Source organism: Pseudorca crassidens, chromosome 7, assembly GCF_039906515.1.
Source record: "Pseudorca crassidens isolate mPseCra1 chromosome 7, mPseCra1.hap1, whole genome shotgun sequence".
Classification (NCBI taxonomy): Eukaryota; Metazoa; Chordata; class Mammalia; order Artiodactyla; family Delphinidae; genus Pseudorca; species Pseudorca crassidens.
Genome location: NC_090302.1, coordinates 68,181,233 through 68,205,972, shown reverse-complemented (window position 1 = coordinate 68,205,972; position 24,740 = coordinate 68,181,233). Strand labels below are relative to the sequence as shown.

Here is a 24,740-nt window from a genome sequence, read left to right as displayed (position 1 = left end):
TCCTTCCTACCTCACATGTGAATATATTTCATAAATTGTTTAAAAAAATAGATTTTTAGGGGCTTTTTAGTGTTGGGGCTGGCCAGTAAGCTCAGTTTAGAGTTTAAATCAATAAACATATGTTACAAAGGGCAATTCTTCATGCCAAGATGATTTCATAAAACGGTCTTATTGTTGAGTTGTATTTTTGTGTACATGGCGGAAAGGTTATGGAGTCGGACACCTCACCCGCTGCGGTGCCTTAGGCAGATCCCCCAGCCTCTTGGTCTCTCAGAAGAGTGTGGTTTGAATGCAGTTTTCTTTTTTAAAAAATTTATTTTATTGAAGTATAGCTGATGTACAATGTTGTGTTCATATTTATTGTACTTCAAAGTGATTCATTTATATATATATATATAGTCTTTTTCATATTCTTTTCCATTATGGTTTATCACAGGATACTGAATGTAGCTCCCTGTGCTATACAGTAGGATCTTGTTGTTTATCCCTTCTATATATAATACTGTAATTGAATGCAATTTTCTTTTTCTTTCTCTCTCTCTCTTTTTTTTTTTTATTGGCCGCATGGAGAGGCATGCAGGATCTTAGTTCCCCGACCAGGGGTCAAACCCATGCACCTGCAGTGGAAGCACAGAGTCTTAACCACTGGACCACCAAGGAAGTCCCAAATGCAGTTTTCTTAAAGTATAGTTCTTGGATTACCTGCATCAGAATGACCCAGGCTACTTTTTAAACATTTCTGGACTATTTCCTGAATAAGGTGAATCAGAATCTCTGGGTATGAAACCGAGTTCCCCTCCCGAGTTTATGATGAACCTCTCTATCCAAAACTGTATTCCATTCCCTTCCTTGTCCTGCCTCTGTTCCCCTCAGGATTGAGGAGAATCAAAGAAGAGGGGGGATTGAAACGGAGCAGGACCCTGTGGGGCCCTCCCAGGTACTAAAGCCCCTCCCTTTCCCCCCGTTTCTTGTTGGTAACAAAAAAAAGGCTTTAGTCTCCTAGGCCTTCCGTGAGTTCCAGAGAGCAGGCAAAGCAGTTGCTAATTAGGGAAATGAGAGAATACAGAAACAAAGAAAAAGCAGCTAAGCAAGAAAAGTAATGACAATAGTTCAGCAATAAAACAGAGTCCTAGCTCCTCCTCAAGGGATACGACTAACCAGATTAAGATTCCTGGGCTTCCCTGGTGGCTCCGCCTGCCATTGCAGGGGACACGGGTTCGAGCCCTGGTCCAGGAAGATCCCACATGCTATGGAGCAACTAAGCCCATGCTCCACAACTACTGAGCCTGTGCTCTAGAGCCCTCGAGCCACAACTACTGAGCCTGTGCGCCACAGCTACTGAAGCCCGCCTGCCTAGAACACATGCTTCGTAACAAGTGAAGCCACCGCAATGAGAAGCCCGCACACCACAACGAAGAGTAGACCCTGCTCGCCGCAACTAGAGAAAGTCTGCGCAGAGCAACAAAGACCCAGTGCAGCCAAAAATAAATTTTTAAAAAAAAAAGGACATTGTAAAGCTATACACAAGGTAAGGTATTGTTAATTTTTTGGGTTAACATAATACAGCTGGAAGGAACCCTAGATATCATCTAACTCCTTCATCTTACAGGCACTGAGGGTCAAGTGTATTTACTGCCTAAGAGCACACACCAAGTAATAATAAACAGTGTAGACTCTAGAGTCAAACATACCTGGTTGCAGGCCCAGTCCTACTACTCACTAGTGATCTGGGAGCCGAGGGCCTCACAGAAGTGGAGAGCTGAGTAGTACAGAGTGAGTAGAGTTTGCCAATTGGGCAGGCACTCCAGGCAGAGGCAACAAGGGTTTGTCCAGAGAGAGAGGTCTGTGAGGGAGTGAGCACTGCATGGAGGCAGGGATACAGAAGGATGTAGCTGGTGCATACAGTGCTCTTGTGGAAGGGAAGAAAAAAGGATAAGGGCTGGGGAAGGAGGCAGTTGCCCTACCTCTGGAAGAGGAAACTTCAAGTCAGATTTTCTTTTTCTTGCTATTTTACTATTACTTTGTATCAATAATACACCCAGGTTGAGTTGCTACGAACTCTAAGAAATGTGTCTCTGTCAACAGAGTCTCTCATACTTTGTAGTCCAGGAAGGAAGATCAGGTGGGACCTGGGATATGGCCCGTTCCCTGGAGCCGCTTCTGCTTCCCCTGTGAGCAAGGCTCTCTTGGGCAAAAAGGCTCTGGGTGTGGTTAGAAAACATTAATAATAGCTACCATTTCCTTGGGTCATTTGTAGAGACGTGGATGGACCTAGAGACTGTCATACAGAGTGAAGTAAGTCAGAAAGAGAAAAACAAATATCGTTTATTAACGCATATATGTGGAACCTAGAAAAATGGTACAGATGAACCGGTTTGCAGGGCAGAAATAGAGACACAGATGTAGAGAACAAACGTTTGGACACCACAGGGGGAAAGTGGCGGGGTGGTGGTGGTGGTGGTGGGATGAATTGGGAGATTGGGATTGACATGTATACACTGATGTGTATAAAATAGATAACTAATAAGAACCTGCTGTATAAAAAATAACTAAAATAAAATTCAAAAGTTCAAAAAAACCCACGAATAATAGGTACCATTTCCATGTGCCTGGCATTATTCTGTTGAATGTATTGATTCATTTACTCCTCACAAAAACCTTATGAAGTAAGCACCGCTATTTTTTTCTCTTCTCAACTTTTCAAAACTTTTAAAAAGAGAAGTATAGCATGCATGTAAAAAATAAAGTGTACAGTTTAATGAACTTTCACAAGAAGAGCAGACACATGTAACTAGCACCCAGAATAAGAAAATTACTCGCACACAAAAGGCCCCTTGTGGCCCCAACCAGTTACTAGCCCTCCCCTCCCTCAAAAGCAACTACCAAGCCTTACTTCTGACAACAGAGCTTAGTTTGCTTGTTTTGTCCTGTACTATTTGTAGGCGGCTTCTTTCACTTACATGGCACGTAGTTATAGGTCTGTTCATTCTCTCTCATTGTTGGGTAGTATCCTCAACCTTTTATTATGAAACATTTAAAGCCCCAGAAAAGTTGAAAAACTAGTACATGCAATGAATAACCATATACCCTTTACCTAGAAGATAAAGGGCTGTTATTATTTCCAGTTTTTAAATGAAGGAACTAAGGCAAAGAGCAACTAGGTAACTAGCTCAGGTTATGTCCCCAGGATCTAGTCTCACCTAGCTTGCTACTTAGTCAGTCATGACTGTGGGCAGAATCACCTAATGCCTCTGAGACTGTTTCTCATTATTAAAATGGAAGTGATAATCCCTATTGCACTGAGTTCCCAGATTGTTGGGAGGCTCAAACAATGAGGAACATGTGAAAGTGCTTTGTGAAGAGTAAAGTGGTGTTACTAAAGAAAGTATTTTTAAAATTGTAGGCTCCTGGGCCTTACCCCCTGTAGCTCCTAACTCAGTAGGGCTTGGGTAGGAGACAGAATGTTTAACAAGCACCCTAGGTGATTCTGATGCACTGGTCCCAAGACCAACTACGAAAAATCACCTCTGTAAAACAAAGGTTCTCACACGTTAGAGACCAACAGAATCACCTGGAGGACTTGGGTGTTATTGTTGCCACTAGCTCCATGTTGCCCCAGACTCACGAAGATGAAAGAAAAGCAGGTGCAGAATATGGTGTGCTTTATCCTCTGGGGACTTGGAAAGTCTAGACCCCAACATTAGTCTCTGGAGCCCTCTCCTTCTCAGGTATAGAAAAACAGAAGGAAGCTTGCTTATCCTTAAAGAGGGCAAGTGACTCACAGGTTTAAAACAAGTAAAAGCATGGAGGCATTTACAGGTGAAAGGGCAAGAGCCTTCTGTTGCAAAATAAGAGGCCAGAACAGTGAGAAGTTTAAAAAAAAACCAAAAACCCTCACCATCATCACTCAAATTCCTGTCGTTTTAGATTAGGGTGGTGACATTAACAAGAGGCACACTAAACATCTGCTTAGAGCACCAACAAAGACAGAAGAGCAAAAAGAAGAGAAAAAAATAATTTGATTGCTTAAAGCATTGAAGATGTCAACATAGGAGAAAAAAACCCATACATTTTTGGACTTCCTAACAGTTATTTTATGGAAGTACTGCATTTTGTTTTGAATGACCTGGTGTGTGTAGGCGGGGCGGGAAGACGCAATATTTGGTTTTTCTTGCTGGGGGCCTCCAGATGTCTTCCGTCGTGTAGAAAGGATACATTTTTTAATGGGTCGGTTTGGAGCTCTAAATATGCACAGGATCTCTGTGCATGCAACACTAGTTACGTAATTAAGGTAAATGCCTTTGAGGGTTTCCCACAGTTCAAACTCTGTAGCTTGACAAAGCCCGCCGCCAGGTTCCTGCGTCCTCCCTGCCTCCGCTTGCTCCCAATTCCGGAGGCCGAGGACCCGGCGCCAGTTCCCCCTCGCACCTCCCACCCGTGCTTTCTTGTTTACCTTCCCTGAGAGGGAGCAGGGAGGCCGAGGCCCTCGGCGATATCATCAGATCCCAGGCCACTCACTCAGGGAGCGGTCCACAGAGCTCCTACCCGGGATGGTGCAGTTGCACAATTTGTTTGCTCACATAATCTGGTTCAAATCCTGAATTTTACACAAGAAGAAACTGGGACTCAGACGTTGATTTGTTTCTTAAAAAAAAAAGATGCCATCTTGCATAGTAATCATAGGCAGCTATCATCCCGGAGTGATTTGGGTTTAAGTCTCGCTGAAACAAACCAACAAACAAAACCAACAAACGGTATTCTCAAAAAAAATTCCCTGTTTTGGAAATTCCGATTCAACTTTAAATCAGACCGATGTTTGAGGAACTGACTTTAAAGTCAAAAGAACAGCAAAACAGCCATCTCTACACGTCCGTCATCATTTAGAATTTCACAAAACTTAAGAAGTTGTTATAAATAACAGTCCAGACGTCACTGCTTCCATTTCTAAAGACAATTCTATTCTGAGGACTGGTGGAAATCAACAGGTTAGTTACTGTTCGTCTGTCCGCGCGACTCCTCCACTGCCTTTTGCAAAACTACAAATCCAGCGTGGGCGCCGGACTCATTTTTGTCGGGGGAAGCCCAGCACCCCTGACCCAGGCAGGGCCCCCCCGCCACGCCCACCCCGAAAGGGGCCCCCACCCTTGGAGGCGGCCCTGCAGTTGGGGGAGGTGGCGGGACTCGGCCCGGCTTCTGGGAGTCGGGTGTCAGGGAGCCGCCAGTCACGTGGCGCGGGGGCGGGGGCGGGGGGGGCGGGGTATATAGCCCGGCCCCGCGGGCCGGGCCTTGTGAACGCCACGCGGACGCGCTGGATCCTGGACTCTGGGCTGCTGCTAGCCGGTGGGTACGCGTCACCTCTGCGGTCCCGGTCCATCGCGGCTCGGCCCCCCGCGGGCTCCAGGCTGGACGCTGGCGGCCTCGTGGCGGTTTCCGGGCCCCGGCTGGGAAGGGGCTGTCTCCTGGGCCTGCGCTTTGCAACCTCGCTTTTGTTCCTTGATTCAGGCTGCTTTTCTGCCCGCTGCCTTAGTGCGGTTGTAGCTTCTTGGCTTGGTTGCGGGTAACAGTTTCCAGTCGTCCCGAAAGGACGTTATTTAAAAGGAAACGCGTGAGAAAATCGTCTTGAAACAGAATTTTGTGGGGGTACGCAGTGACAGACGGGCTATTGGTGCTGGCGTCTGATTTCCGCCTTTAGCGTGGTTTTCATTTCTTGTAAAAGTGGGACCCTTGGCCGGAGGGTGAACTGATTGGCTCCGAAGTGGTGGGTTCTTAACTTTCCAGCTCTGCTGCTTAGCAGTGAGGCTGTTTTGTGTGGCTGTGGGTCGTTGGGGACACTAAATTGACATTTTAAAGCGTCCGGAAAAGTTTCTCACTTCCGCGGAGCACCTCCTTTCTCGTGTGTTTAGTGTCCCCTGAACTAGTTTAAGTTCTTTGACAAAGAAGGAGTAACCACCGCCCCCCACCAAAGTGCTCCGTCTTGATCGTCCTGACTGTACAAGATGTCTTCTACTTGGAATATCTCTTTAGTTTTACCATGGGTTTTAAGTTGATTAGCATTTTTGTGGACAGATATTTATCTTCAAAAGGCATCTCTAATGTTCTGGTGGGGAAAACGAATTGAACATTTTAAGTGGGTGACTTGTACACGTGAGCTTTAAAAACCTTCTTTCAGTTTGCCCAGAGGAGAGCTCTGAGAGCCAGAGGGTGGGAAGAAATGCAGACTAAACTTGAATTTTGCTCTACTTGAAATTAGCATTTGCTTCGGTTGGAGAATGAATCTGGGAGTCTTATTACAGTGTCCTGAACCAAGTTTCTCTTCTGCAGATTTCTTTCTCCAGAAGAAAAATGGCATCTGTTGCAGTTGAACCACAGCCGGTATGATTTATAAATAGCAGTTTCTTGATTCCTTTCCCTCCCCAGTGTGTTTTGGAAGTTAAGCTCTCCCTCCTCCTTGGTTGCAGAGTGTGGTGACAAGGGTGGCCAACCTACCCTTGGTGAGCTCCACATATGACCTCGTTGCCTCGGCTTACATCAATACGAAGGATCAGTATCCCTACTTGAAGTCTGTGTGTGAGATGGCAGAGAAGGGCGTGAAGACCATCACCTCGGTGGCCGTGACGAGTGCTCTGCCAATCATCCAAAAGCTAGAGCCACAAAGTGAGTTTTGATTTCCCCCTCAAAATTTAGTCCTATGTACTCATCAGGAGTGAGCCCGGAAGCTGGCTTGAATATGGTGAATGCCAGTGTTATGCCTTAAGCACGCATCAGGAATCCTCAGCCTTTCCTGAGACACATGCTGCCTTTCCCGAGAAACTGCCAGGTGACCCTCAATGTTATAGAAGGCCTGCTTCATAACAGTGGCAGATGTTATGATATTACAAAAAAAAATCCCCCGGAGTTGCTTCTGTGTTGGCAAGTGAGGTCATACGGGGAAAGAGTGAGTGAACTGAAATAGCTGACTTCCTTGAGACTACACAGTATATGTGAACTGCTTTAAGAAAAATAAATAAATAACATCAGCGTACAATTCAGTGGCTTTTAATATATTCACAGAGTTGTGTAGGCATCACCATAAGCAATTTTAGAACATTTTCATCACCCCGGAAAGAAACCTCATACCACTTTCTGTTTGGGGTGATGAAAAAGTCCTGAAAATGATAGTGGTAATGGTTGCACAATATTGTGAATGAACAGTATTGTGAATGCCTGTGAATTGTACACTTATACTCATTCACAGTCACTCCCCGTCCCCCTCCCCCCACCTTAGGCAACTAGTAATCTACTTTCTGTCTTCATAGATTTGCACATCCTGGACGTGTAATGTAAATTGAATCATAAAATACGTGGTCTTTTGTGACTGGCTAGTTTTCACTTAGCATAATGTTTCCAAGGTTCATCCAAATTGTAGCGTCATATCAGTATTTCATTCCTTTTTAATATGGAATAATTTAATATTTTATTGCATGGATATATCATATTTTATTCATCAGTTGATGTTTGGGTTGCTTCTACTTTATGCCTATTATGAATAATGAATGCTACTGTGAACACTTGTGCCCACGTTTTTGTGTGCACATATGTTCTGAATTCTCTCGGGTATATACCTAGGAGTGGAATCTTCAGTTTCTCCATATTATGAACTACTTTTGAATAAGGGTTTAAATCATTCCCCCAAGTGGTTATGTCGTGGACTTTTAGGATTATAAGAAACCTTTTAGAGATCAGTTTTCCAACTCTGCTACTTCCCAAATGAGTATAGTAGTAGTTCTAGGCTTGGTCATTGCTGGGGGGTGGGGGGAGCTTGGACTAAAATCCAGGTCTTTTTAGGGAGATCCAGGGTGCTGTTAGCATACTGTTTCCTGGTGATAACCCAAAGTACACTGCCACCTACTGAATTAAGTGTAGGTGAGGATTAAACTAGCATGGAGATGCTAATTTTGAGAGTTTTCATATACCTCGTTCCCTGAATGAGGGTTCAGGTGAAGCCTGGCTTCTCCTGGCATTAACCTTAGGGGACAGTTGATGAGTAAGAGGCTTCTTGGCCAGCATCCTACTTGGCCTGTCACTGCCTCTGCTTGCTGCTCCCCCCACCCTTCCCACACCCATATCCTTATTTCCCTGTCAGTAGAAGAAAGTTGCCAGAAACCTGGCAAGAATCTTCTTTCTGAACTAGAGAAACCAGGCAAAGTATTGCATGGTAAATTAAAATGAACATTTTTGCTGTTTTTTTGTAGTAAGAATGAAGGCTCAAGATATATATTCACTCTTACCCAGACCGTTAACATTTTCATTGTTTGTGATTCTTCTAGTTGCCGTTGCCAATACCTATGCCTGTAAGGGGCTAGACAGGATTGAGGAGAAACTGCCTATTCTGAATCAGCCGACAAACCAGGTGAGCTTGGGACAAGCGTGCTGGGACTTGCCACCTGCCATTTTTAAGTTTTATCTGTTTAACACAGGCTGTGCAGACCATAAACAGGTAATACTTGTTTGTCCCCTCAACCTTGGATATATTTTTGAAAGAGTAATGATCACTCCGTTACCTCCTGAACTGTTGTCAGGTTGTCTTAAGAAGCAGAGATGAGCTATCCACCTTTGGGCTAGAATACCTGTAGTCTGATCTCTATTAAATTTGTGGCTTCATCTCTGTAGGTGAAATGGCTTTCTCAAATCACTGATTCCCATGTGGTACTGGATAAATGCAGAGGTGATAAATAGAGCCTCTTCTCACTTGGTACCTGAGAGCACATCTAGTAGGATGGAGAACTGACACCTCTACCTGTGTTTTGGCTTGGGGCTGTGCGCATAGGGCCAGGTGTGCATGATACCTATATCTATACTTATAGGCATGCATGAGGGGCTCAGTATAAGCATGTCAGTGTGGAAAATGCCATTTTCTCTAGAGTACTCCTTGTGCCTTAATTACTATAGGTTCATCTAGTGTAAAACAAAAACCAAAAAAACCTTGGGCTTCCCTGGTGGCACAGTGGTTAAGAATCCACCTGCCAATGCAGGGGACATGGGTTCAAGCCCTCGTCCGGGAAGATTCCACATGCTGTGGACCAACTAAGCCCGTGCGCCACAACTACTGAGCTCGTGCGCCACAACTACTGAAGCCCATGTGGCTAGAGCCCGTGCTCTGCAACAAGAGAAGCCACCGCAGTGAGAAGCCCGTGCACTGCAACGAAGAGTAGCCCCCGTTTGCCGCAACTAGAGAAAGCCCGCGTGCAGCAACGAAGACCCAACGCAGCCAAAAATAAAATAAATTTTAAAAATAAATAAATAAATTAAGAAAAAAAACTTGACAAATTGACAGATTTTTTATCTGTTTCCCTCATTTGGTCCTCCAACAACCCTTGAGTGGTGGCAAGTAGGGTACTTATACCTGATAAGGAAATTGAGGCTCATCAACTCTCAGTGACTTGTCTAAGACCTACAACTAGAAAGTAAAAGGACCAGATTCATTCTTTAACTCTTCAACTATGCTATCTTAGTTAAGAACTTAACTAGGTTTTTATGCTTCTCACCAGCCAAATGATCTGCCTTTTTCCCTGTAGGTTGTGGCCAATGCCAAAGGAGCTATGACTGGGGCAAAAGATGCTGTGACGACTACTATGACTGGGGCCAAGGATTCTGTGGCCAACACAATCACTGGGGTGGTGGACAAGACCAAAGGAACAGTGACTGGCAGTGTGGAGAAGACCAAGTCCGTGGTCAGTGGCGGCATTAACATAGTCCTAGGAAGTCGGATGATGCAGCTGGTGAGCAGTGGAGTAGAAAATGCACTCACCAAATCAGAGCTGCTGGTAGACCAGTACCTCCCTCTCACCAAGGATGAACTAGGTAATTGGATTTTTTTCTTGAAATAATGTTTTACTTTTTTTTTTTTTTTTTTTGGTCTGTGCCATGCAGCTTGTGGGATCTCTGTTCCCCGACCAGGGATTGAGCCCGGGCCATGGCAGTGGAAGCCCAGAATCCTAACCACTAGGCCACCAGGGAACTCCCAATGTTTTATATCTTAAAGCAATCTTTCTAAACAGCTTTATTGAGATATACTTTTATATACCAAAAAAATTCACCTTTTTTTCATTCTAAATTTACAGTTACATAACCATCATCATCCAGTTATACAATTTCTATCACCCCCCAAAGATAAAAGATCCTTCATGCCTGTTGGCAGTCAGTCTCCATCCCCCCACCACCCCCACTGTCTGAGCAACCACTAATCTTTCTGTCCCCATAGTTTTCCTTCTTAAGGCACTCTTAAGTTTCACACTGAGTTGTACGTAGTAAGTCTTGAAACTTCGGGAGAAATTAGCCTAGAGAAATACTTTCTATAAATGGATTGTCCTTAATGGGCTGCTGTATAGAATCATTAAAGATTTAGTGCTCACTCTGTGCCAGGTAAGAAGCTCTAGTGGGAAGAGACCTGTGTAGGTGACATGTGTCACATATAGGGATGTGTTCTGGGCTGCTAAGCCCAGCAGCAGACATGAGGCATCTTGGGAAGAGGGGTGCATGATTGCTAGATGGGTGAGTGGAATCAACAAAGTCAAGATCCAGGTTAGATTCCAGGCCTTGTCACTTAGAGCTGTGATCCTGGACTCTTTTTTTTTTTTTTTTGGTGACTTCTATGTAACTTCAGAAAAAGAAGCCAAAAAAGTGGAAGGATTTGATCCTGTTCAGAAGCCAAGTTATTATATCAGACTGGGATCCCTGTCCACCAAGCTCCGCTCATGGGCCTACCAGCAGGCCCTCAGCAAGGTGAAAGAAGCTAAGCAGAAAAGCCAAGAGACCATTTCTCAGCTCCATGCCACTGTCAACCTGGTGAGTACAACTTCCTTTAAAGGCATCTGAAGTGAGTTCATTTATCTCGACGATTGGGAGTAGACATATCACGAAATGCAAGAATTTTAATCTTACCATATGAACAATCCAATAGAAAAATGGGCAAAGAGTATCCAGAAAACTCGCAGAAAAAAGAAAGTATAAATAGCTGAAATATCAATATATGAAGTGGCGTTAATCTTACTCTGAGGGGTCAAATGACTGATTCCGGTTTTGTCCGATGGCACTGGCAAAGTTAGACGCTGTGGGCGATGGTGTAGAGAAAGAGCAGTACTTGTGTTCTTGTACTTCCAGAGGATTCAAGGGGCTCTTATAGGAAAGTTACAGACACACCTATGCCTGGAGCAGCTTTCCTTCTAGAAACCTATCTCACAGATAAGTATATTTGTTCAGAATTGCAAAAGAGTATAAACAGTGCACATCAACTAATAGGGGACTGATTACATTGATACATCACAAAAGACTACTGTGTAGCCCTTAAGGATTGCCAAGTTACAGAACAGTATGTATTGTATGGCCATTAGAAACCAGTTTATTCTTGGAAGGGGAAGTAGGTGGCTGGCAACAGGGAAGAGGAAGTTCGAGTTCCTTTCTCTTTTGTAATTTTATATTTTACACGTATTAAATTTCAGTTGCCTTGCCTATGTTAAACTGGAGGTAAATTGGAGACAGTGGTTTAATAATTAAATAAGAGGCAATAAGTACTACGACTGCTTGGTTGACTTACACATATTGATAACAAATAACAATGCTATCAGGGATAGGTCTCCTTAAAAACCAAGAATTGCTGTAAGAGCTGATGTTGGCTGATTTACATCATGGATCTGAGAACAGCCTAACAAGAAGATCTGACTAGTTTGTTCCTTTGTCTTCTTTCAACGTGTTCTAGATTGAATTTGCCAGGAAGAATGTGCATAATGCCAACCAGAAAATTCAGGGTGCTCAGGATAAGCTCTATCTGTCCTGGCTGGAGTGGAAGAGAAGCATCGGCTATGATGATACAGATGAGTCCCACTGTGCTGAGGTGAGACAACTGGGACAGAGTCATCCACTACAGCTTCTGAAGACGTTCTTACTATTAAAACTTCTTACTAGAAACTTACTAATAAGTTTCTTATTATTCCTCTTAGAATACTCTATCAAAAGTTTGAACAATACAGTATACATAGGTTGCCTGTTATGTGACCAAAAAGCAAAAATGTGCAACTTTATCTAACAATTTACAGATAGGCATGTTGTCCCTATCAGGATACAACTAATTGAGAAACACGAGCATTGCCCTTACAATGGCTATAGACTAAGTGAATATAGGCATCTTTACGGTCATAGTGGTTTTTTGATAGCATAAATATAGTTACTATGAGAATACTACATAGGAAGGGTACTAACTCAACCTGGGAGTGAGGATGGGTGAGTCAGATGGTTTGCTGGAAGAGATGAGTGGTAAGCTGAGACCTAAGGGGTGAATAAACTAGGTGAAAAGGCAATAAGGGGACGAATGTTCCAGACAGAAGAAATAGCATATTGTAGCCCTAGAACGTGGTCCTTTGCATTCCGAAAGCTAGTATGCATTTGCCCTTGAAATCAATATTAACTGTTTGTTCATATCATATCTCACTTGAGGAGAGAATATCTAAGTTGCCCTACTAATATGGAGTGTATTTTCCTTCTGTCCGGTCTCCCCTGTTAGGTTTCTTCAGCTTAAGACGATGAACTTTGAAGACTCAGGCACTAGTTCAAATCCACACTCCAGCTGTTAACTGGGGCATGTTATTTCAACTCTAAGCTTATGTTCATGTTTATGAAATGTGAAATAATACTGCTTCACTCAGGGTTGTTATGAGGATTTTAAAAAGTTAAAGAATCCACATGTGTGGTGGATGTATAACCAGCTGACTGTAAGTGAACTAATTCATACATAGGACTGTTGGATCCACTGCTAATTCTTAAACTTGTCTTATTTGCAGCACATAGAGTCACGTACTCTTGCTATTGCCCGAAACCTGACTCAGCAGCTCCAGACCACATGCCACACCCTCCTGTCCAACATCCAAGGGTTACCACAGAACATCCAAGATCAGGCCAACCACTTGGGGGTGATGGCTGGTGACATCTACTCAGTGTTTCGCAACGTTGCCTCCTTTAAGGAAGTGTCTGACGGCCTCCTCGCTTCCAGCAAGGGGCAGCTGCAGAAAATGAAGGAGTCTTTAGATGATGTGATGGATTATCTTGTTAACAACACACCCCTCAACTGGCTGGTAGGTCCCTTTTATCCTCAGGTGGCTGAGTCTCAGCGTGCTCAGGCCCAAGGTACAGCCAGGAGGCCCGGCAGCCTGAGCGCAACACACATTACACCTGTCCCTGTCAGCAATGCACAGGGCAGCGAGCCAGATGAACCCTCCTCTTACGTTGAAACCTGCTAGACAACTCTGAAGTGGGGAAGCAGCTATCGAGAAAAAAAGGTCCTCTATTGTAGTCATTGCCAACTGGATTAAGAGCTTTAAAGTTTCTACTTTAACGGATGAGTTCTGTTGTTTACTTGGCTGGAAAGAAAAGAATGATAGACTGTTCAGAGCCTGTCCAGAACTCACAAAATGTCCCAGTGCATTTATGGCCTCATTCTGTTGCCACTGTTGCTGTCTGTTTGTATTGAATAAAAACACCTTCATGTGGGCTGTTGTATGAACTGGTGTCTGCTCTGGTTTGCTCTGAGCAGGCCTCGGCACTGGTTTGTCTCACAATGCATGCTTGTGCACCCTGAGTTTTTTATTTTTCATAAAGGAATGCCCCCTTTGAATTCAATAAAATTCACTGCAGAATAGATCACTTTTATGCTGTGTGTTACATGTGCTTTTAGTGTGGCTTTCTTGGAACTGCTTTGCCTGCATGACAGGGTTATTAATACACACGAATTCAAATGGGCTGTTGGGGAATTTGTAATAACATTGGAAGACTAATGTTAAAAATGGAATGTTTGATAACAGGTTTTAAACAAATTAAAAGCTAATGTTCCTATAAGAATTTTATTAGGTGGTGGTGGTTCCTTTCATTTGCCCATTTACTGGACCCCTGAGAACAGGTTTTTAAACTAGCAGAAGGAGCCACTTATGACTGACTGCCTTGCTGAAAAGAAATCAGAGCTGAGAGGAAGCAGTGACTCTGCAGCAGTCTCACGTAAAGATAGCAGTATTTCTTGCCAAGGGGCCATCTAACGTGTAAGGAATGAGATTGTTCAGTGTCCAGTCTCAGCTGGACTTAAGGTACCATGTTGTCACATTGGGAGAAATCACTAACCTCAGCTGTGGGGGAAATGCCTTTAGAAGACTACATGAGAATAATTAGAAAAAAAAGACTTTGGACCCCCTGTAGAAAAGGGTTCTTCCTACCTCCTACCTAGGGTGTCCAGACTTCTAATCCCCTTAATGTGGGTTAATTATTTAGGAAATATGGATCTCCTCATGACAAAGCTGCAGTATGCCAAACCTTTTCAAAAAAGCCAGTCTTAGAACTCGTGATATAGAGCTGCCTGCTTCTACGTGTCCTGCCCTTCAGCAGAACTGAAGTCTAAGTCAAATTTGTCTCCTCTTTCTACCCTGCTTCACCCCTGTCTCCCCATGAAAACGAGGAAGCAGCGTATAACTTTACACGGACTTGTGTGAATAAACTTATCAAAGCTTACTAAGTTAGAGAAATGAATTTTTTCCCCTTGAGGTAGCTCCAGGAATCAGTAAACATGTGAGCTCAGTTGGAGGGACTCCCTGAGATACTTGAAGCTAAGGAACCTCTGGTTTCTGGGATGGTGGACTGTCAATGATTTATGGGCTTCCAGGGTGGAACCAATCCATGCACTGGCCTGCCCATCCCTAGTGACTGGTTTTTCTAGAGACTCTGCCTCTTAAAAAAATTTTTTTTTTATTAGTCCTAATTGGATGTGATCCTGCTGTCATTTGCCTCAAAACTTCAAGGCTGGTATTTTGTGGTTGATTCTAAATGGTTGGAAAATTTATATACTACAGCTGTACACAGACTTTCTTATACTGAACATAAACCTTTGTGTTTCCCCTTCATAAGAGTTGTAGTACCTGCTGAATTGCTTAGGAAAAAGAGACTGTTCTCAAAGCTGTTCTTCATGAGCAAGACAGAATATAAAGAGACCTTAGTTTCTAGAAGAATACCACTGCCCTTGGTTTTGTCTGTCTGACTCTGTGTCTCAAGTTTGTGCCTACACGCATTTCATTTTGTTGTCAACATGTCTCAGAATTTGTGGTGTCCTCGTTTTATTGTTGCATAAACTGGCAGTTTTAGTTTAACAAACTTTCCCAAAGAGGACAATTATTTTGAGGGGAAAAAAGCTGACTAAGCCTAGCACAGTCTATAATTATGGCAGGTTCTTGAATATTTGGCTACATGAAGCCTGGCATAGTGTGCCTGAGTGTACAAACCTACTTCTTTCCTTTGCATGTAATTATAATGTGAACTTTCTAATTAGTTCTGGGCAAAAAAGGGAACATGGTATATTAGCCATTAATGTCTTAGCCTTAGTTTTATCATCTGTAAAGTAAAATTAGTGATGTTTTTCAACAGATGGAAGTGAAGTGTTTGAGGATGGGGTGTCTTTCTATTTTGCACTAGTCATGAGGATACCTTCTGTGGGACAGTGACACATAGTGTCTTTAACTGGCCAGTTCCAGAGTGAGTAGTGAGTATGTAATATCAGATCATGATTGGGAAAATATATCCACTTTGATAAGGCATGATAGATATTGAAGGAATAATGAAGTGAAACAGGAAAAACTGAAATTTGGTTTACCTGAGATATCCCTTTTAGAGTATCATTTAGCTCATGGAGATGACTGGTGAGGGAAGGAGGAATAAGGAGAAGGATAGATATTTGTGCACAAATCTAAGAAATGGCATCTAAATGATGCCTGGGGGAGCAGGTGGGGGATGGAAAGGAGGGCTCTTGCCAGCCTGACCTTCCTGGGCTCTCGTGGACTTGAGACTGGGCCAGCTGGGCCTCAGTCCTGATCCAGCTCCAGGAGTGACGTAGCACAGAGGCCTGCATGGGTGATGGTCTTGTGAGATGTCCCTGCCTTATAAACCAAGGTATTTGTTGCTTGTATCTCAAAGGGCAATACCTTCATGCTGTAAGTGTCCACCTTCCCCAAAGATATCCTATAATGTAGGATATCCTATCATATTTTCACAGTTGCTATTTAGTAAGGAAAAGATGCTGGATAATTCCACTGTTGGATGTCTAATTTCCCAGGCTATCCTGTAGCAGCCTACTTCATCTGAAAGATGGAGAAACTGGAAAGGAAATAGTATCGGACTATTCGCAGAGAAGGAGAAGAATAAGAAGTCATATCAGGCTTGAGGTCAACTTAGACCAAAGAAAGATGTTTTATGGTATCTTTCCTGTTCCCCTTGCTTACCTTTTGAGATTCTGATGCCATACCCTCATGTTTGAGAAGCTACCAATTGCTAGAAGAAATTGTGTCAACTGGACCCTTACTGGGATAGGTTCAGGTCATATTTTTAGGGCTGGTTGGGGTTGAGGCCTTCTTGTTCACTATCCAGGGGTTGCTGAGCAGAGGCTGGGTGCTCAAGTGGAAAAGGCAGACTAGGAATATCACACCCTCAATTGATGATAAGGTAGTAAGAGGCAGGCAGCCCATGGCCCTGTTGAATTTGACAGGTGAGATTGCTGATTAACACAACGCATCTTTAGTTGTTAAGATTGTCAGGAAGATGGCTAAGTGGAATGATAGGGTGGCAGTGTGAAAGCACAGTGTTTGGGGGAGGGGAGACAATTGCCTGGGATTTCTCCTCCATGCTTAACTTGGTTAAACTGGGCCTATAGATTAGAGAGAAATGGGATATAATATAATGAAAGGTTTTAAGTCTCACAGAGGAGCCTCGTCTTGTTGTAGAATAGACCTACGTTGTTTAGTTTGGTACAGATTTTATGAAAGTGCTGTTTGAGAGAGCCATATTAACGACATGAGAGCCATATCATGATATCTATGTTTTTGGCTAACACTGAAAAAAATGTTTTCTAGAATTTAAGAAAGTGAGGAAGGTAGTAGATAGTGTTGTTAATTGATATTTTACAAGAGTAATGAATAGTTTAAATGGTGCTTTTGTGTAAATGTCAGTGATGAAGAAATGGTTACCATGTAAATTATTTTTTCATTTCTCTTGGGTATATACCTAGGAGTAGAATTACTAGTGGGTCATATGGTCACTCTATGTTTAATTGTTTGAGGAACTGCCAGACTGTTTTCCGAAGTGGCTGCACCATCTTACTTTCCCACCAGTAGTACATGAGGGTTTTGATTTCTCCATATCCTCGCCTACACCTGTTATCTGACTTTTTGATTCTAGCCGACCATTTTTTTTCTTTATTTTTTTCTAGCCAACCAGTTAAATTATAACTTAGCATTAATAGGAGTAGATGTTGAATAGTATGAATCAAGCACTTTTCCCTTTTCGTTGTCTACTCAGGTTAGAGCACAGGACAACTCAGTAAGGAGGTAGCTAATGTATCTATCAGACTGACTCCCTTGTATGAAATGGCCCTAGTGAGCTCTCAGCATGGATAAAACCATGCCGTCTGTCAGTGAGCATTCCTCTGCCCTCTTTATCTATGCCAGGGATTATCAACTGGGGACACTGATGAAATGCAGATTCCTGGGTTCCACCCCTACAGAATCTGGTTAGTAGGTCTGGAGGTAGTACCAGGCATCTGCACTTTAAAAAAGCATCGCTTAAAAAAAAAGAAAAAAAAGACATCCTAGGTGATTCTAATGCAGGTGGTCCAACGATCATACTTTCAGAAATGAAGGAAACAGGAAACAAATGATTTTAATCTGAAACAAAGATAGGGCTAGGGTTACCAACAGTCCTACTCTTTCCAAACAAGAAATCTGGTGTGGGCTCCATAAAATGTCTTACTTTAAAAAGAGCTGCACGACTTCCCTGGTGGCACAGTGGTTAAGACTCTGCACTCCCAAGGCAGGGGGCCTGCGTTTGATCCCTGGCCAGGGAACTAGATCCCACATGCATGGTGCAACTTGCATGCCACAACTAAGGATCCCACATGCTGCAACTAAGGAGCCCACGTGCTGCAACTAAGGAGCCCGCCTGCCACAACTAAGACCTGACGCAACCAAAATAAATAAATTAATTAATAAATTAAAAAAAAAGAGCTACTCTTAATTTACTTTAGTTAACAAGACTCTTGGGAATTCCCTGGTGGTCCAGTGGTTAGGACTCTGCACTTTCACTGCTGAGCCTGGTCGGGGAGCTAAGATCCCACAAGCCACGCAATGTGGCCCCAAAAAAATAATAATAAAAACAAAATTTAACAAGACCCTTGGTGTAGACTCCATAAAATGTCATTTTAGAAAGACCTACTCTAATTTACCTTAATTTTAAAAATTTTGTATTGAAGTATAGTTTACAATATTAGTTTCAGGTGTACAACATAGTGATTCGAAGTTTTTGTACATTACACACCATACAAAGTTATTATAAAACATTGACTATATTCCCTGTGATGTACATTATATCCCTGTGACTTATTTATTTTATAACTGCTAGTTTGTACCTCTTAATCCCCTTCATCCCTCTCCCCTCTGGCAACCACTGGTTTGTTCTCTTTATCTGTTTCTGTTTTGTTACATTTGTTCATTTACTTTATAGATTCTACATATAAGTGATATCATGCAGTATTTGTCTTTCTCTGTCTGACTTACTTCACTTAGCATAACACCCTCCAGGTCTATCCATGTTGTTGCAGATGGCAAGATTTCATACTTTTTTTTTATGGCTAATATTCCATTGTGTGTGTGTGTGTCTATCCATTCATCTGTTGATGGGCACTTAGGTCGCTTCCATATCTTGGCTATTGTAAATAATGCTGCTATGAACATTGGGATGCATATATATTTTCATTTTATTCAGATAAATACCCAGAGGTGGAATTTCAGGATGTATGGTAGTTCAATTGTTAATTAAAAAAAAAATATTTATTTATTTGGCCACGTTGGGTCTTAGTTGTGGCAGGCGGGATCTTCCTTGCAGCATGTGGGATCTTTTTAGTTGTGGCATGTAGGATCTAGTTCCCTGACTAGGGATCGAACCCAGGCCCCTGCATTGGGAGCAAGGAGTCTTAACCACTGGACCATGAGGAGAGTCCCTAATTGTTAATTTTTTGAGTAATCTCCATACTGTTTTCCATAGTGGCTGCACCAGTTTACATTCTCTTCAACAGGGCATGAGGGGTCCCTTTTCTTCACATCTTTGCCAACACTTGTTATTTTTTGTCTTTTTGATGATAACTATTCTGACAGGTGTGAAGTGATACCTCATTGTGGTTTTTCTTTTTAATAAATTTATTTCTTTTTAATTTATTTTATTTTTGGCTGCACTGGGCCTTCGTTGCTGCCAGCAGGCTTTCTCTAATTGCAGCGAGCAGGGGCTACTCTTCCCCTTGCGGTGCGCAGGCTTCTCATTGTGGTGGCTTCTCTTGTTGCAGAGCACAGGCTCCAGGCGTGCGGGCTTCAGTAGTTGTGGCATGCTGGCTCAGTAGTTGTGGCTCGTGGGCTCTAGAGCACAGGCTCAGTAGTTGTGGCGCACGGGCTTAGTTGCTCTGCGGCATGTGGGATCTTCCCAGACCAGGGCTCGAAGCCATGTCCCCTGCATTGACAGGCAGATTCTTAACCACTGCGCCAGCAGGGAAGCTCTCTCATTGTGGTTTTGATTTGCATTTCTCTGATGGTTAATGATGTTGAGCACTTTTTCCTATACCTGTTGGCCATCTGTATGTCTTTGGGAAAATGCCAATTCAGGGCCTCTGCCCATTTCTTAATTGGATTTTTGGCTTTTTGATATTGAGTTACTGTCTGAGTTTTTCCTGTATTTTGGATATTAACCCCTATGGGACATATCATTTGTAAGTATCTTCTCCCATTCAGCAGGTTGCCTTTTCATTTTGTTGAAGGTTTCCTTCACTGTGCAGAAGCTTTTTAGTTTGATTTGGTCCCATTTGTTTATTTTTGCTTTTGTTGTCCTTGCCTGAGGAGACAGATAAAAAAATATATATATTACTGAGACTAATGTCAAGGAGTGTGTATTGCCTATGTTTTCTTCTGGGAGTTTTATGCAAATTAGAAAATGGCACCTTATCCTCAACACTTGTAGTGCCACCTTCTGGAAAATTGTCATAATAAATACAGGAATCAGTGAAGTTTATGAATGAGTGGTGCCCCCTTATGGTTGTATGGTGAACAACCTGCAAAAATTATGCAACTCCCTGGAACCCTGGCATGGTCACTTGGTTTTCTTGAAAAGAGTGTCCTTGCAGGGAGGGACTATGGTTATTTCAGCAAGCATGTGATTCTGAGTTTGGCCTCAGAATGCCTGATGGGCATTCTCAGCAAGAGACTCCTTACACTCTTTCTTTGATGGTCCAAACTATTGTTGTTTATGTCAATGGAAAAGGAATTTATCTTACAAATCTGTGAAGTGATTTCTCTTGTGCCACATTTCTAAAAACCCTATGAAGATGGTCAGGCACAACCACTACATTTTAAATTAAACTCACCACGGAAACTTGATAGACTGTGGCTACTTCTTAGCTGCTCCACCCTCCCCTATTTCCTTCCCAGCCCCCCAAATAGGTTTTGGTGATGGTCCTGAATAATGAAAATTATATACTCTGATTCATTCTGGATATATGGAAGATGAATTATCCATATGGCTCTCCTAAATCATCTCAAGGACTAGAGCTACTGTTTTTGATGGTTGGTGAGGCTTTTTTCCTAAATCCTAAGTGTGGAATCTCCAATCTTCTGCAAAGAACTCTACTGTAGGCCAGTAGTTACCTGATCTATAGGCGACTTTGGAGGTTTGTGTGTGTAAGAGGGTGGTATTTAAGAAACTGAAGAGAATGAAATTTATTGAGCACCTTTTACAAGCTAGGCGTATACTATCTTTACTCCTCATTTGCAATGCAATCAATTTGGTATTTTCCTCACTTGACAGGTGAGGAAACGGAGGTTGAAAAGAGTTAAGTAGAAGAGTGGGGATTTAGTCCAATGTCTTACTGATGTCAAAGTGCTTATTTTTTCCATTCTAGCCACTGATAGGAGACAACTGCTGCTTGCTTCCTTATCTGGGATCCAGAAAATCCCTCTCTCTATATCTTCTTGTGTTATAGCTTCCTGTTCTATTTTACATTTATTAAAAACAGAGTGATAATGGATGTTAAAATATACATTTAATAGAAATAGATCCGAACAGAGAGCTAAGCAAGGTACATCTTTTAACTTAAAAAGGCTAAAATTGCAATAGTTGACTTGCCTGGGTAATGCCCTGAATCAATTTATATAAGCAGTGTTGGCTTTTGTGGATGTCAGATTGGGTATAATCTTTGAAAAGTGAACATTCATGAAGATCTAGAATGTAGGTTGATCTCCCCAAATAGAAAGCTCAGGAATAAATAGTGGAAGTGTTTACCTCAGACCAGACAGTCCTCTGAGCTCCTGAGTTCTTACGGAAAAGTGCAATAACGGCCACAAACAGCCAGGTAAGGGGCCCAAGAAAAAGCAAGATTCTCGCTTCGTGTTTTGTTTTGTTTTTTAACTGTTTTTAAAAATTGTGGTCAAATATACATACCATCAAGGGTACCATTTTAGCCATCTTCTTAAGCGTACATTTGTAGTGTTGTGCAGCCATCACCACTATCCATTTCCAGAACTTTATTAGCATCCCAAGCATAAACCCATTAGACAATAATTCCTCATTTTCCCTTCTGTCTATTTTTCGATGGATATTTTTTGTTGTTGTTACTGTTAGTTTTTTTGCCTCTATCAGGTAATCAGCTAATTTTTTCCTCTGCTATCAAGATTTAGCCTTCAGTAACTTGTTATACCTTACTAATTTTCTGCTTCTAATCTTCTGTTGGTTAAGAAATATTACTTGGCTTATCAAAATGGTATGCAAAGTAACGGTTAATAGAACTTCTTATCCCTAAAAGCCTTTCCTATGCAGAGAAGAGCTAGGGCTTTGTGATGGCTCTTTCAACTATTCAAAGACCTTTTTGCTTCCTTAGTTCCTAGACACTTCCCAAAGGGTTTATAGGATGGAAAATCAAACTTATGATAGAGAGGAGTATTATTGGTTTTAAGAGAATAATAGATAAATAGACAGATGAATAACCAGAAATGCTTTATAGCTTGTAGTTTCAAAAGCTTTCATTTAATTCCTTCTACCACTAGTTGGTTTCCTTTTAAAGAGAAGTTTCCTTAGTGCTTTTATAATATGAGTGAATTGTGGAAATAAGACTATAAACATATCGAAGACAGCATAGTTATGGACAAAGTAAGGTTCATGCACATGCAGTAATTTATGTTTCTAAGAGCTCACCTGGACTTGACAACTCACTTCATTAGTGTTTGTTTTAATATCCAAGATTCTTCTTTTACAGGTACTAGATTTCAGTGTCACAGACTTGACATCTGAGGCTGATGAAATTCCAGATATTATAGCTTTGGAAGAGGAGGATGGACCAAGTCATTCACATGCCAATTGCCCTCAGCCTTCTCAGGGCAAAATGTTGAATAACTAATAAGAAAAATATCCTTTTGCTGAATACACAGTTTGTGTCACATTAAATTTCATGTTTGCTCATGTGTTTATTCCTGTGGCTTTGGGGATTAATCTATTGGGAGTTAATCTGTTTTTTGGCTACTTGGTCTTAATTGGTAATGAAACTATGATTGACCCAAACTTCTGTAAAAGAGTCTCGTTCTGCATCATATATTATTTTATATAATTCTTCAAAGTTTAATCTTTGAAATGCCTATAATAAAAATGGGCTTATAATCTTGAATCAGAGTTTTTTTTTTAAACACTGATATAGTGGACTTCTTTTTTCCTCCCAGGATTCATTCTTGTTTCTTCTGGTAACAGCACCTTTATGTTTTTTTTGGGGATGTGGTCTCAGTGCATCTGCTAGTCAAGGTCTTTTTGCTTTCCCCTGGCCTAGGGGGTAGGCATATGACTAAAAAACAGGTCACTTGGGAGGAAGCATATCATGATGGGTAAAGGCTCAGACTCTGGATTCCAATCTTGGCTCTTCTACTTTCTAGTTATGTTACTTTAAACAAATAACTTAGTTTCTCTGTACCTCAATTTCCTCATCTGTAAAATAAGGATAATAGTAGCTTTGTTATGAAGAATAAATAAACATTTATAAAATCTTAGAGCAATGCCTGGCACAGAACAACATTAAATAAGTATTAGTTAAATAAATTGTAGAAACAATGGCCAAACCAGTATTGAGGAGCACCCCCAGTTCCAGATTGTAATTCTTTTTCATTTGTCAGAAAGAGGTATTGTAATACCTTTTCCCACTAAAAGAAATCAGTGCTTCTTGGAGAAATGGCTGATTCCAGGTGTGAGGCAGGAAATGTACAAAATGAGCCTTGAACTTCTTGCTATTTCAGATAGAAAACAATCTGATTTATTGGGAGAGTTTCCATTAATTGGTTCCATTAATTGGAAGAGGTTCCAATTAACTAAGGATGGGACAATCTGAACTTCAATAGGGATAATAATTGCAATAGATTGAACCCCATCAAATATGAACCCCATCAAAATCTAAATATATCTCTATCTATCTATATAAACAACCTAATTGGTCACTTTCAGGGGATGATAGCAAACCAATTATTATCTTGAAAACTGGTAAATAAAATGAAAGAATCGGGACTTCCCTGGTGGTGCAGTGGTTGAGACTCCGCACTCCCAATGCAGGGGGCCCGTGTTCATTCCTTGGTCCAGGAACTAGATCCCACATGCATGCCACAACTAAGAGTTTGCATGCTGCAACTAAGGGTTCGCATGCCACAACTAAGGGGCCCTCGAGCTGCAACTAAGGAGTCCACCTGCTGCAACTAAGACCTGATGCAACCAAATAAATAAATAAATAAATAAACAAATATATAAAAAAAGAAAAGATTAGGGCTGGAGGTACAGTTTAAAAAAAAATAAAATGAAAGAATCAAGAATTTATCCTTTTTGGGAATTCCCTGGCAGTCCAGTGGTTAGGACTCTGTACTTCCACTGCAGGGGGTGCAGGTTCCAGGAACTAGGATCCTGCAAGCCGCACATGGTGTGGCAAAAAAAATTAAAAAAGAATTTATCCTTCTTTATGTCTTCATCACTAGGTAAACAAATAGTAAATGAGGAAAAATCTCTCTCATAAAAGTATTCCTTCTGACAAATGAAAAAGACATGATATCTTAGTCAGTTAGGACTGCTATAACCAATTACCTTAGACTGAGTGGTTTAAACAACAAACATTTATTTCTCACAGTTCTGGAGGCTGGAAGTCTGAGATCAGGGTGCCGGCAGAGTCAGGTTTTGGTGAGGGCCCCCTTCTGGGTTGCAGAGAGTTGACTTCTCTTTGTATCATCACATGGTGAAAAGAGCAGAGAGAGGAAGCAAACCCTCTTGTGACTCTTATAGTTCTATGCATGAGGGCTTCACCCTTATGACTGCATCTAATCCTAATTACCTCCCAAAGACCCAACCTTCTAATACCATCACATTGAGCAATAGGGTTTCAACATATGAATTTGGCGGGGGGGGACACAAACATTCAGCCCATAACAAATGACAAATGAGAATTTCAACATTTTGCAATCACCTGTGAATAATGGATCTAAGCACTTAGCATTATTGCTTGTCAATGGCATAAACAGAGATATTACATATTTCCTGATGAAAAAGCATATACCAACCATCATCTAATCTTGCCAAAGTGATCATACATGAGTCCAATCAATCCTCTGGATCCAGGTGCCAATTTGAACAAAGTACAG

At 41.9% G+C, this 24,740-nt stretch overlaps 1 protein-coding gene across 2 annotated transcripts; it reads left to right on the top strand.

The window, feature by feature from the left end:
• The first annotated feature begins 5,246 nt into the window (after positions 1–5,246).
• Positions 5,247–22,744, top strand: PLIN2 (perilipin 2). Of its 2 annotated transcripts, XM_067744479.1 has the most exons (9): positions 5,247–5,340; positions 6,322–6,372; positions 6,459–6,654; positions 8,307–8,389; positions 9,555–9,840; positions 10,643–10,824; positions 11,735–11,869; positions 12,813–13,103; positions 22,340–22,744. In XM_067744479.1, exons 2-9 carry the CDS (start codon positions 6,343–6,345, stop codon positions 22,478–22,480), a joined length of 1,344 nt encoding a protein of 447 aa, XP_067600580.1. In that variant the 5' UTR covers positions 5,247–5,340; positions 6,322–6,342; the 3' UTR covers positions 22,481–22,744. The 2 variants fall into 2 exon arrangements, with proteins under 2 accessions (XP_067600580.1, XP_067600579.1); XM_067744478.1 differs by lacking the exon at positions 22,340–22,744 and having other exon boundaries at positions 12,813–13,871.
• The last annotated feature ends 1,996 nt before the right edge of the window (positions 22,745–24,740 follow it).